At 41.3% G+C, this 14,588-nt stretch overlaps 1 protein-coding gene across 1 annotated transcript in view; it reads left to right on the top strand.

The window, feature by feature from the left end:
- PKHD1 (PKHD1 ciliary IPT domain containing fibrocystin/polyductin) overlaps nt 1–14,588 on the top strand; it is a 250,597-nt gene that overhangs the window by 226,569 nt on the left and 9,440 nt on the right. The window contains exons 60-62 of the mRNA XM_051615066.1: nt 8,920–9,046; nt 9,624–9,711; nt 13,243–13,350. Coding sequence (XP_051471026.1) covers nt 8,920–9,046; nt 9,624–9,711; nt 13,243–13,350 — 323 coding nt within the window. The remainder of the gene's footprint in view (nt 1–8,919; nt 9,047–9,623; nt 9,712–13,242; nt 13,351–14,588) is intronic.

Genomic DNA, 14,588 nt, shown 5'->3' on the forward strand with positions numbered 1-14,588 from the left:
GCATGCCTGCCAGGCCAGTCTCCCTGTGATTTCAGACTAGTGACTCCTCTTGCATCAAGACAACAAGAAGATCTTTGATCAGCAGAAGCTGAGTGCTCATCTTTGCAGCCCAGGACAGTGAGGCTGAAGAGAGCCTTGAAAACCTTGCTGTGGTCAGGCAGCCAGGCAGTTAGTCTGTATTACGTTGCCAAGCCTTTATAAAAAGGACATCTGTGATGACTTGAAATGCCTTTTTGCATAATTTTAAGTTAACTCCTTTGTTAGGATCACTTCGAGCACAGTTCATTGCCTTGTCAGCGGAAGATGGGTGATTGTTGTGGCTGCTATAGATTTGCACAGGTGGAGAAAGAGAGAGATGACAATCAGACAGCTTTATCTTTTTGTTAATGTCTGTGTGTTAATACATACTGCAATGTGCTTACAGACAGAACTCTGCAAAGGAAATTCAAAAGTTTGTCTAATACCCATTTAAATATAAAAGTGAGAGAACAAGAGAGCACAATAGAAATACATTGTACGTGCTTGTGCAGGTGCTTTTCTACAAAATCAGAACTATAAAACAGGGTGGTCATCTAGAAGCCATTTAGTCCATATCCCCACACTAAGGCAGGCTACTTTCCTCCTTCTTGGTGGACCTTTAATTTGCTACCAAGTGAAATTTGCTAGCATTAAGCTTTCTTTATAAAGAAGAGTTAGGTTTGGGGTAGTGTGTGGAAAAACTGTGCAGAGATGTTCTGGTTTAAATATAAAGGCACATCCCCCACAAAACAGAGGACAGAACTGTTGTTACCCCTCCTCCACTCTCCCAAGGGAAGACAGAAGGGGAGTAAGGAAGACAGAGTTAAACTTTGGAAATTGAAACTAGGAACAAATTTACTATAACACAAGGAAAAAAGGGTGAAATGGGGGGGAAGAACAAGTAAGTATATATATGCAAAGACACAAAACCGATCTTGATGATGGCAGGGATATGGGACACACAGGGCTGCTCCATGGGAGAGGCCCAGGGCTCCACACAGCACCCGATGCAGTTGGATTCTGGAACGAGCCAAATGTGGGAAGCCATGTGGGAAGCCATGTGGGAAGCCAAAGGAATCCAGCAGCAGACCCGTCAGACAGAAAGGAGCAGGAAGGGAGAAAAGCGCGGCTTTTCCTTCTCCTTGTTTTTATAGGTTGTGACAGGAAGTGGGTGGGAATACTGACCCTCCCAGTCTTTCAGGGTGCTAAGGACTCTCTCTCTCTAGGGGTGTCCAACTCCATGATGCGGTATCCCAAACCATAACAAGGAAATAATGGTGTTTTAGGCTCACAGCAAGCAAAAAAGTAAAGCAGGACATCAAAGAGCTGCCCATTCAGACAGCAGTATTGATGCAGACAACTAAATGAGAAATTGTTATTAACTCACTATGTCACACGGCAGTTTTATTGTGCCCTTGCCACAATCCCTCTCCAGATTCTTGTAGGCCCCTTCAGGTACTGGCATCTTTCTGCATGGAAGATGGTGGCAATGGAGATTTGTGTGTGAAAAGGGTTTGCATGAAGTCATTCTGGGTCCTAGAGGTAAAGTTGGGTGTTTTTTTTTTGTCACAAAGCCTTTTGATTTTGATTTTTTTTTCTTCCGGTGGCAGTTGTAGCAGAGAATGCAGGAGCTGAATGGGCATCAAAACTGAACTCTCAGTGTGTTGGTGTTGTCAGGAAGGCACAGGCATATCAGGGATGACAATGCCACACAAGGACTTTGACTATGTGGATGGTAGGCCCCGCATCTCATTTTTTAGCAATTTTTCTCCAAATTGAATTCAGAGAGGGGAAACTGATACTGCATGCCCCCATACGTGGTCAGTAGAGAAATTAAATTGCAGCTTATACAGGAATGATTTTCATTCAGGGACTACTCCAAATAAACACAGAGTACACTTGAAGAGCAGATGAATCATTCGTACAGGTTGAAGGTAATGCTACAGTATAGGTTACTGCTAATTACAATGATGTCTGTGCATAAGGCTGCGTGTCCGTATTTGAGGGGAAAAACTCAAACTGGTCTTTTTTGTTCCTATGTATATGACTGTTTTGTCAAGGCCATATTTCCCTTACAAGTGTTCAAATCTCTAAAACACCCTTCTTGCAACAATGCAAAATCAGATAAACATGGTTTATCACCACTACTCTAGGGGACCAGAAGACTTTTGACAGTGTAGGGGTTAAAGTGTCTATCACCAACTACCAAACCCCCAAGCTGAATTCCCCCTCTGAGTCTTATTTTTAAACTAGATTTCTGTTACTATCTACTGCACATGGTAAACTTACCTAAAAATTTGCCAATCCCATTCAGAGTTGATACCCATTATTACAAGATTCAGGCAGTTAGGAGTCCCACCCCCACTGTAGCTGTGGTGGAAACCGCAGCTTGTTCTGGCAATGGGCTTCCAAAAACCAGCTGGTTTCTCTGCAGTAAGAGAGCAAGAGGTAGGAAAGGTGAAAGAAGAGCAGGAGAGAGCAGAGGAGCAGGAAGATGAAGACGGTAGGAGTGACTCAGGAAAAGGAGTGAGGCGTGTTGTGGGTCTCTACGTGAAGAAGGAGGGATATATTGCCATATATCCCACACACCCTTGTGGGTCTTTGAAACGGAGGGGTTTGTGTTACTAAATCTCAGTTAAAAATGAAAGGTATCAATTCAAGAGGAGCTTCTCCCAATTCCCCAGTGCTTGCCCAGAAGTTGTGGATGTTCAGACACAAGCAGGAGAGCCAGGAGCATCTCCATCATTTTTCTCAGGCCCTGGAAAGAGACCTGGTCCCAGCGCTGGTACCTTAGTGCTGTCAAACAAAAGCTGCCTTGCTCATGTCATGTATAAATCTGTTTTTCCCCTTAACAATTAACAGGATCTGCAGTAAAAGTGATGATTTAGATGACACATGCACATAGCAGAGAGGAGCTGCCAAGCTATGTCTCCCAGGGACCGATCCTTTCCCTAGTCTGCCTTATTTAGAATGTTAGCACTGTCACCTCTATCAGCAGAGCATGTCTGGTGTGACATTCGAGTGAGTGACGGCTGTGTCAGCTGCCAGGTCAGCTGGCTTGGGTGAAGCTTTGTGCTCTTGACTAACACTGAATGTAAGATGGGAAAGGGAGAAAAATTCTTCTACATGCTTTGTTGGCGAGAGTCTGGCAAGAGAAGGGTTAAATGGCTTTGGGTGCTGATTCTTTGTGAGGGTGCATGCACATATATATGTATACGTGTGTGTATAGATATATATATATATATATCTGCACACACCTTGGTTTGGCTGTAGGACCTTGTGCCCGCAGGCCACAGTCACATTATCATCTGGAAATTGGATAACGACAGCACAATGACAAATCCAGGTTGCTTGCAATAAGGTGCTAATCCCTTTGCTTTAATATCGGAGCAGCGTGTAATGATGTTTGGACATCACTCCAGTTTACTGACGACCCCACTGGGGCCGGCAATAGAAGCGTACAACTGTCTAACAAGCCATCAGGTGACCGCCGTCGTCAAAGCAACGGAGGATGCAATCTAATCTTCCCTCCATCCCTTCCAGCTCCCAATAAGGACCAGATTATAGAAGTGGCCCATCAAAGCTTGGTAACTCGAATCAATTAACGTTAATTCGCACAATGCTATGATGTATTGTGATCACTTTCATTTCGGAGAAGGGGGAAGAAATTGCTATAATTCACCTAAAATGAGGTTGTCTATGGTGCTGAGGTATTAATTGGGTGTCCATATTAAATGGAAAAGGAGCACGGTAGTGAAGGAAAAGTGGATGAGTGACTCTCTTGGCTGCTATTGACCTATCAGAAGAAGACAGTGCCCTTTTCCTTTGCTTTTATCTATTACAGTTTTCCCTATTGCGTGTCAAGTTGATGTATTATAAAAAATTCATTTGGTGACCTTTCACCCCCCTAGCAGATTAAACAATTTCACTGGGATGGCATCATTAACAGGGCCTTGCATTTAATGATGATTTCTCTAAAAGGCCACGGAGATTCGATTTTAAGCTAACAGATTTATTGCACTATTATAACATATCGTAAAAAACTGTACCACCTACGGTCTGGTTTTAGGATAGAAACTGTTTAAGAGTTTATGTGGAGCTTAAAGTGGTATTACCTTGGGATACGCAGCAGCGACAAGGCTCTGACCTCTGGCGGGATGCTGTTTACATTTAATAAAAGGCCCTTCTCCCACAGTAAACTTGGGCAGTGTGTTATGAAGAAGGCCTGGCTTAGCTCCTTGCCACTAGCAGACAGCTTTGTAACTAGGGGTATTTCCACTCATCTACAGCAATTAATAGAAGTCACTAATGAATTTGGGGGATGCTTCTCTCCTGTCTGATCCATCTGCTCTGTCCCTCTCCTAAAGGCTCCCGGTGATCCCACCTCACACCTGAGTGGATCCATTAAGTCCTTCCTACCTCCCTGTTTTAATCTTTTAAAGGTGTCTTACCACTCTAAACCACAGGATTAGGGACTCCACCAGCTGCATCCACCAAGCAGCTGCTTGCTTCAGCTCTTGGTGCCACTGGGGTTGAAAGGTTATCTGAACAGGGGAGGGGTGACCAGCTTCGTGTGGGAGGCATAACTGTGTGTTCCTGAACATCTGTATTCATGCTGTATGACTATATTTACTCATTTGTAAAATGGGCCAAAAAAAAAATCCTGAAAGCTAGACTGGGAACTATTTGGAGCTGAGAGAGTCTCTAGCAAACAGAGTGCCCCAAAAAGCTAATGTCAGAACTTAGTCAAAATGACTATTTTAATTGTTTCATATTCCAAGAAAGTATGTATTTGACCTCCTTTTCAGAGTTTTTTTCAGTCCAACCAACTTCTCTGATGCTTTCAACAGCCACAAAACATCCAGCTTCTAACTAGAATATCTTTGCTTTATGAAAGAATTAGAAATTGAAATAATTAAATAAAGAACCATACCTTTCAGATCCAGCCTTGCCACAGGAGGTAATTTGGTTACTTGCTTCTTACCCTAGTTTGCAATTAGATCTTGTTTTGGTAGCTTTCTGCCATCACAGCATCTGGCCTCCAGGGCAGTGGGCACACAGCTTCATTGAAAGCTGATGCTAGTTGCAATGTACAATGTACTTAGGTGCCTACGTTTTTGGTCTTACTGTCTCAACCTACATGAAAGAAGTGAGACATCAGCGATGTTTGACACCATGAGTCCTTTTCAGTCCATTTGTCTAGGCCTCACAAGGAGATATGATCAGTATAACATATTTATTGTTTCTCTGTTGTCAAGGAAAGCTGCAGCCTGCTTTCCCCTTGAGTGCATTTCCTCGAGCTTTGATTTCTCTGTGTACCATGGGTAAAGATGGGCATCTGTGGAACTAAAAGTCATCCTTTGGATAGCTTTTTTGCTTAAAGTAGGAATGACTTCAGAGTCTTCACCATCTTCTGGATGCTTGTGTCTCTTTTTCCTTGTCTCTATTACTTAATGATAAGATCTGCAGGGGGAGACAAAGCTCTGAAGAGTGTAGCTGACAGGGCACAAGTACCTGGTGTCTGGTTAACCTCATCACCACGTGACCTGACAATGCACTCCTCACACAAAGATGCTAAAATCTTCGCAGCCCTTCCAGTGAATCTGCATGTACTTTGCCTTATAAAGTCCTCAGTGTGACTATCTCCTGTCTTCACTACCACACCATTCTTGTAGCCTGTCTTCTTCACCAGTAATCACCAGTTTCAAGAACAACAACAAAAAATTTTGGCTTGACCATGATGCTTTTTGACATATTACTCGTTCCTTAAATTCTTCCCAGTCTCCTTCCCCTTCCAAATATATACTGATGCTGTAACACTAGCATGGCAGACAAACCCAGACAATTGTTCAATTAATGTAATTGTGTTTATTAGGAAATTAAATATGCCATGGACTGGCACAAAGGCCAGCTGATACGGATCAGCCTGTGTCCATAAAATTAAATCTCTCGCCCACTATTTCAGGGTGGTCTTATTCAAATTGCCAAGTGAGAATATTCTCTGATTCTATTAGCTCCCAGACCATTTGGAAATTGTCCTGTTCCATTGGAGCAGTATGTGATGGACTGACACTTCAACAGTAGAAATGATCAAGTATTAGGACCAAGGCTTTTTCTTTGGGATTATTTAGTTTTCTAGTATAGATGTATCCATCAACTTTAATGGACCCTTGACCCAGGCTCTCAGGCTGATCTCTTTTCCCTTGAAGTAAATTGATAATAATAGCTATTATTGTTATTATCATTATTATTTTTATTATTTGTATTGGTTTTATTATATTTATTATTACGATTATTATTATTGGTGGTGGTGTTTTGTTGTTGTTGTATTTTTTTGTAGTTATTATTGTAATTAAAATATCAAGCTCTGTTTATTTTGAGGGACACTTCCCTCTTTCTGCTCCAAATCTCTCCACCAAGTTTCTCAGTCACACCCTAAGACCTGCAATAGACCCTCTACTTTCCACGACCTCTAACTTGTTTGCTGCTAAAGAGCAGACACTTGCTCTCCCGCAGAGCCTCAGCACGTTCAGCAAATATCTGTTGGCACTGATGGTGAAAGGTCTGGGATCCCTGATGTCCCTGAAGACTAAGGTATCATGAGCAGTGCCTGCTTGCCCGCTGTGCCCACATTTAGAATAGCTGCAAGGCACTGAGCAACGGAGCTGCTCCCCATTGAGGACTGCCAGCAGGGAACTGCAAACCAGCCTGCTCCTTCCCAGCAGGAAGCTTCAGGGTAGTGACAAACAACGTGCTCTTCATGCCCATCAGGAGGAAGGCAGATCTCCTCGCTCCTGTCCTTGCTAGGCTACAGGCACGCTTGTCCATCCCCACCCCTCAGCTGCACAGCTGCTTTCCTTCCAGCACGAAACACCAGGGGAGCAGGAGGCTGCTCCTCTCCCCTCCTCCTCCGCGCTGACACTAACTCGCAGGAATGCAAGTGGCTGTGTGCTGGGTTCCACCCTAAGGCAGGGGCTCCTCAAGAGCCAGGCTGGACCGTGTGGGATACACACACAATGCTCGGTGCTGTGTAAGCTGGATTCAAATCACCTGCAGACATTAATCTTAAGCAAGCATGTGTATTTCACTTTATTTTTTTTTCTCTGTGTTACTCACCCTAGGGAGCAGGGACGTCTCCTTCCGACCACCACATTTTGCAGCAGCCTTCTTTTAAGTGAGATGAGCACAGTTTTATCACGTAGGGCTTGTGGAGGCAGGGCATTTCTGCCAAGATTTTTCTTACTGACAATTTTAAAGAAGCTGGAGGGAAAAAAAAAAAAAAATTCGGCTTACAGAAGCCATACCAAAATTCACCTAAACTTGTCTGGACTCAGCTGGAGCCTGAGATCTCTGCTGGGAGAACAGTGGTGGCTTGGTGTGCTCTTCCTGCAGTGGGTTTCAGTCACAGTGCTGAACACACGTTTATGGGGGGGAGGTGGATAAGAGCACTCGTGAAGCCATTGGGGCCTTTGACATGAATTTCAAATATATCACTGCCTTTCAGACTTCTCCACTGATGAAAAAGGGCCAAGATAAGAACTGAAACTTCTGGTGTTGTTTTTTGTGGGGGTTTGTGGGGTTTTTTTGGTGTTGTTTGGTTGGTTGGTTTGGTTTTTTGTGGTTTGTTTTTTTTTTCAAAATCATCAAGGCAGCTCTTGGTCTGCAAGTGTCCTTAAACCTTTACTTGGGCTTTCCAGTGTCTGTGGTTCAGCCCAGTAAAAACAGTTTCTACTTTGCAATGTATAGTAATAAACTGAAAAAAAAATCAACCAAAAAAACCCCTAAAAAAAACCAAAATGAAAAAAACAAACAACCAAACACAAAACACAAACAAAAAAACTGTTAAAGCAAAGGAAACTCATGCTCCATATATCTTATGTTTATAAACACCTTTAAGCAAACACTAGAAATGAAAGAATAGCTTTTCTACTTTAATTTCCAGACCATATCAAACCCCCAGCCACTTCACTGCAATTGCAGATTAGAGAGGTTTATATATGTATAAATTATATATATATATATGAGATACTAAATGACACAAAGCACTGGGAGAGGGAATGAAATGATACTGGCTCAGAATAAAGTTCTGATTCTTTATTCAAATGAGGAAGCCCTCTCCTGGGATTCTCTAATTTAAATTTCAGTCTAGGAAAAACCAATATCTTTCAATGGGGTGCCAGTATTTCAGCATGCAGACTTCACAGATAATGAAAGACAAGAACACATGACATGATAAAGAAATGCAGTGAAGCCCTGTAAGTGCTTTGCTTCTGTAGAGGAACAGAAACTTTATTTTTAGCAGAGTTAAAAGTGTTAATAGAAAATCTTTCTACTGGACAGGAAACATTTGCAACTTCCACTGTTTTCAGTACACGGCGATCAAGACTTTGGGACTAAGGTATTTGATTTATGAATCCACAATACCCCTGTCTCTGCCACATTCTTCTAGTGTGATACCAGGGAAATAGTTTCTTTTGTTCATTTCTCACTTTTCATCTGTAAACTGGGGCTTAAAACGAAAAGGATTTTTTATTACTTTGGTGCTGCTGTCTGCTTGGACATGATGTCTGTTTCATATTTCCAGACATACTGCTCTCACACAAGGAATCAAAGTGCCATGACAAGGTAAATTAGTAGTCATTTGGTATAGTGCTCCTTCCGATCCATAACAGATGCTAAGTATTACCACCTGCATTACTGAGGTAGAAGATCCCAGGAACAGAAAGTAGCATGTCATTCCTAGGTAAGATATGAATTACCTCTGGGACTAGCATCAAGTGTTTTCATGGCATTAATTTTGTTTGTTGTTTTTTTTTTTTGTGGTTTTTTTTTACTTTTATTGTTTATTTCTTGTTTATTTATTGATTTTTAACTTTCCTTTGCATATGAAAGAAATGGAAGCAGACAACATCCAGAAACTCGTTTGTATGTGAGACCTGATAGCATCTCTGTTCAGGTGCAACCCTCAGATGGAGAAATTGAGAAGCAGCTTCCTGTACAGCCAAAAATAATTTTCCTGGACAGGAAGGTAGGATTTACCATCACAAAAGTTGGCAATATCAGGTATGATAAGGTACCCTGGTCTGCTCAAGCAAGTCCACACCATGCAGAGCAGTGCTGGGTGGAGACCACCATGTTTAAAACAAGGTTGGACTTCTTTGTGATGTGATTTAGCACTGGCAGAGGTACTAGCACAAGTCTTGGAAGAAGTCCAGTGAGTCCTTAAATGCTGGTGGGTTGTTGGACTAGATTCAGTCTTAAAGCCAGATGAAATTTGCATACCATAACTTTGTGCTATGATTCTATTTTATTTTTATTTTCATGTCCTCTTTCCTGTTTTCCAAGTATTCTATATTATAAAATCATTCCCAATTTGCTGGTCGGGCAAGAAGATAGCCACAGAATAATTAGCTCCAGGTATAGTAGTAACCCTGAGGCATGTTGTCAAACCCAAACTTGGACAGCTTTATGGACATTATTTCTGGATGCAAAGTTTCTTTACAATAAAACAATCTCTGTATATCCATTAGTCATGAGACTGGTTTTACTGCTCAAGGAACAAGCTTTCAGTTTACTTCTGTTTTGCTCTTTTGTTCTTCCTCCAGGGTCAAAGAGTTGATGAACTGGGACCTCCCTCAGAACCCTGGGTTGTATCAGCTCACCTAAAGGGCTCCTCCGAGGCAGTACTAAAAGGTTTGGATATGTGTTCTTACAATCAAGAATTGTGGCAAAGCAGCTATGCAGAGTAATGCTGATAAATTTAGAAGTTCTCCCTAAGAAATACCAGATTTGAAAATTACTCTTTGGACTGAAAAACCAGGTTACAGTAAGAGTTGGGCAAACTGCCCAATCATATGCTAGAGAAAAAGCTTATATAAAGTAATCTTGTGCTCTGGAGGCTTAAAGGGAGTGTATCCAGTAGTTTATCTTGAAAAGACATATCTTAGATTTAAAAAAAGAAAAAATTAGAAAGAAAAAAAAAAATGTTAATTGGGGCAGTTTCCTTAGAGTCAATGATAACCTGTTAATCCCAGCAAAGGATCTGACCAAGTACAGACAGAAACAACTTTCTATTGTTTGTAATTAGCATACTTTAACATGAAAATATTTTTCACAAGGGATCTAAATGTTTCCTTTATGGTCTTCATTTATTGAAAGACCTGAACTCATGATTAATTCTAAGCATATGAGTATTTTCCTTGAGGTTATTGAGGCTATGAACATGCTTAGATAGAGAGCCTTGGTCTAAGTAAAGCAGTGAACCAAAAACCTGTGAATGATCATATGCTTGTAAACTGGAAAGTGAAAACTGTATTGATTATAAAGCGTCCTAATTTTGATTGCTAAAATATTTAAATGTAAGCAAACAGTCCACACATTGTAAAGTGAGGTTTCCTACTACAGATAAAGTATTTTGTTTGCAGTAAAGCCATTGGAGTGTTGGCCTTGACTTGAAAATTTCACTTTTGGAGAACGTAAGTGGAGCTCATACTGCAGATCAGAGTGTCTCACCCTTTAAGTTTGCGTTTCTATTAATTAGAAATTCTTCCTACCTCATTCTAGTTCCAGGTCTATAGGTTAGAAAAATCTTTTCATTTTTCTGCTGTTTTTCATGCCTTTTCAGGGAGGTACACCACATAGGTTTAGGAACATGAGTTTAGATGACCACAGACTATTGGATTAGATACTGGCTAACAGTGGGAGAAAGGAAGGAAGAAAGGGAGGAGGGGAGAAAGAAAGGAAGCAGTCAAGGAAGGAAAAGAAAGAAAATAAGACAAAACAAAAGAGAAGAAGAAAGAAAGGGGGGGGAGAGAAAAAAGCGAAAGGGAGCAGAAGAAAAAGAGGGGGGAGAGAAAAGACACCAAAGAGACATGCACTTCACATTCTTTAAAGGATACATACATCAAATTAATAGTCAATAAACTCCAGCAAAGAAAGAACTGCGTAGTACAGATGTTCTGCATGTAATAGTTTGCTGCAGTTTTCCCTTTGACAAACGTCCTTATTGCACTCGTCTTTTGATGCATATGAAAGCAGCATTTAATCCAAATGGGTCCTGTCTAGCACACTGAGGCTGCTTCATCTGACAGCAGCCAAACTGCCTCATGGAAAGTAGTTTAGCTCCAAATGAGCTTGATTCTATGTTAAATACCAGCTTGCCTGAGAGATCTTTGTGAAGACTCCCATATATATCTGTAATTTTCTGAGCTTTGAAGCATATGTGCCTGAAAGCTGAAATAGTCTCTGTTGAGAAGTACAGTACAGTACTCCAGGCTTCATCATAGACTAGAAATGTCAATTACAAAGTATTTGAACACAGCTGACAAGACTCTCTATAAAAGCAGTGTTACAGTGAGCATCAGAGCCAAGAGAAATCTTGGTAGTCCAGGCAGATACTGTCATAAGGAGGATCATATGCACAGCAGATAAATAGATGAGCCAGGATCAGGCTGGAGCAATTAGAGAAATCCAGATTCCCACATCTCCACCAAGTCTATTCACAGTATAAATTACTGCCTGTTTATCACAGCTGGTCCTAGAGACTTGAAATGAATTTGAAGACTTAGTGTGCTAGATGCTGTACAAAAATAGAAAACTATCTATGTAGTCGAAACCTAACTGGGATATTAATACATTAAATAATACCAGATCATGGAGAAGGGAATCTTTATAATTCGTGTTGCTAGATCATTAAAATGTGGCATGCTTTTGCCCAAGAGTTTGTCTCAGGCAATTTCTGACCATGGCTCAGAAGTCAACACAGCAAGGAAGTAACCTCAGTAGGCAGTTTGCATTGCAGCATCCCTGTTTGGAGGCTGTAAGAGTTAAAGAGGCTGGGCCAGAGCATACCACTTATTCAGTGCCAAGGAACAGATCCTGGCACTGTTTGTACCATAAAGGAGTTGGCACCAAAAAATGGGATAAAATCAGAGCTAAATTGTCCTGCAGTCTATCCTATCATCAAAAGTTTCGTCTCCACCTGCTGAACACTCCTTGCGTGTGTGGTTGCAAGATGTTACAAGGATGTTTGCTGCTTCATCACTTTGTTCAATATCCTGGACACGGGGATAGCAAAATATAAATGTCGTCCTCACATTCAGACTTTATGTACCTTCACCTGTGCTGCTTTGCAGCAATAAAATGTCAAACCACCTGCTTCATAAAGCAAATAGTTATTACATGTTGTCTTTGAGCAGGCAAAAGTCAGTATTTGTCATCAGTGGCACAAGTCCAGCGTACTAAGGAACTCTGACTTCTTGCCCCCACCTGAACCAACATTTTAAAATTTGTCAGTCTCTAGGATTTCACCCTTCTCACTTCAAGAGCCTGAATGAAGCCCAAAGGCCAGGGTTTGGCTGGTGCTCAAAGATGCACACAATAAAACAGAGATCTTGTTGCAAAGTAAATTCTAAGTTCTATAAAGAGCAGACAAAAATGAAATCCATGGCAAGTGTAAGTGTTGGGTCAGAATGTATTCCCTGATAGCTTAGAAGAAGCAGTAAAGTGGTGAAGAAACAGGCTCTCCCAGGTTTCCTTTTAGTGCTCCCAATGTAGCTTTTCCATGCCAGGCTTCTAGCTGAAGGTGCCTCCAGTACAATCACGGGAAAGTCACCACAGACATTTTACCAAATTCCTTTCAAAGTGTCTGAGATGGCTGGAGAAAAGTTCAAAACTATTTAATAGTAGGACAGCAGGTAGTATGCCCAAATGCTGAAGTGAAACACCTACAAATTAGAAAAAGGTTCAGTCAGCTCTTTCTACTTAGCAGCACTGGCAGCCTCCTTGACACCATCAGAAAATAGTCACTAATACTGCTTGGTGACATAGTTAATCACACAAGACTCAAATAAAAAAAGATGAGCATCTGAAACTTTGTAGTGCATCAATATAGCTCCCATTCCATCTGCTTGATGCCCTCAACATTTGTATCCATATTACACCCCCACTGTATAAAGATGCAGAGCAAATTCCATTTCACACTGAGCTCAAGGAACCAAGATCAAGAAGCTAAGATTCTCCTGTCCATCAGGAATCTAGTGCCCAAGTAAGTCTGAATATCTGACCCTATGTGAAATTTTGGGGATCAGACAAATAGATTATTATTAGGAAAGACACTGAATTTAAGCTTTTTGAAACCTCAAAGTCACAAGGACTCTCTGAGGGGCTTAAGTGGTACTTATTTGGATGCTGTTAATTGAAATGCAATATTTTATTACCCTGCAGGGCTCACCCAAGTGCAGGTCATAGATGGATGTGCAAGCTTTTCCAGCCTGGCTGTCTCCAGTTCAGGCACAAACTGGAAACTTGTGTTCACTGTCACATCACCTCCAGGTAAGGGCCATAATCTGCATGTTTGGATTTATTTTTATTTTTCTTTTTAATTTGGTAGCTGAACTCAAAACCCTACAGGTGGTCTGGATTTGTAAAAATGAAATTAAGCTTTGTTTAAATGGGTGGCACAGTGCCAAACCTCTAAATAACCTGACTTCTGTTACATGTCAAAATTGGCGTTACCAGGGCAGCAAGAGAGCTGGGTTGGTTTCTGTGCTATTCATGCAAGATCCCCAAATTTAAGATGAGTTAATAGAGAAAACCAGAGAAAGTTACCTCTTTCTTCCTGGATTTCCCAGCTATGAATTCATTGTAGGAAGCAGGTGCTTGAGGTCACTGAGGTGCCAGAGAAAACTTTTTCCTATATATTGATCTTCTCATTCCCTGTTTTTTTCCTGTTTGTCTTCAGTAATTTTCCATCTATGCTACCCATTATTTTTGTTGTGCCTTTCACTGACTGTTTGTCTGCACCTGGACATCTTTATGGACATAGATGATCTTTAAGGTCCCTTCCAACCCAAACTATTCTATTGGTAGTGTGATTCTACGATTCTATCTGTATGGATGCAACAGGTTATACAGACTGAGTGTGTCCCATCCAGACTGGGCTGTACTAGGGTTATCCCTGACAGTTTACAGAGGTGACCTTGGGACCTTCAGGATTGTGCAGTTTACACAAGACCTCTGAGCAACCCAGTAATGGTGAAGTGGCAGCTATGCTTATGCCTCATTAGAAATACCAGCTGAGGGCTACATTGGCACCTTGGGGGTAAGGCACCACATAAACTCTGGCTTACAAAAGCCTCAGGGCATCTGTACAAGAGAAGCACTTGTCCAGCTCTTTGCGGGCCTGAATTTACCTACAAATCTGGCTTTGAAGGTATGTAGGCATCAAAACACTGGTTTCTTGTCTCAGAATGACTGCTGAGGCAAGCCAGTGGAGAAACAAGATCATACTCCCTGGCATGTGGTCCAAAGACATAGTAAGATGTAGGTGCTGCAAGACCATGTGTAAAGTCTCTATTCTGGTATTACGTTTTATATATATATACACACATATGCATATATATACACATATACATACACAGATATAAATAAAGATATATTTAGATTTAGATCTAGATATCTCCATACATATATATATAAATATATATATAGCTTGAAACCCATCAGGTGGAAAGAAGCCTAGGAAGGACAGATAAAAACATTTCCAGGAGATATTCCAAGATAATTCCAAG

Source organism: Apus apus, chromosome 3 (assembly GCF_020740795.1).
Source record: "Apus apus isolate bApuApu2 chromosome 3, bApuApu2.pri.cur, whole genome shotgun sequence".
Lineage (NCBI taxonomy): Eukaryota > Metazoa > Chordata > Aves > Apodiformes > Apodidae > Apus > Apus apus.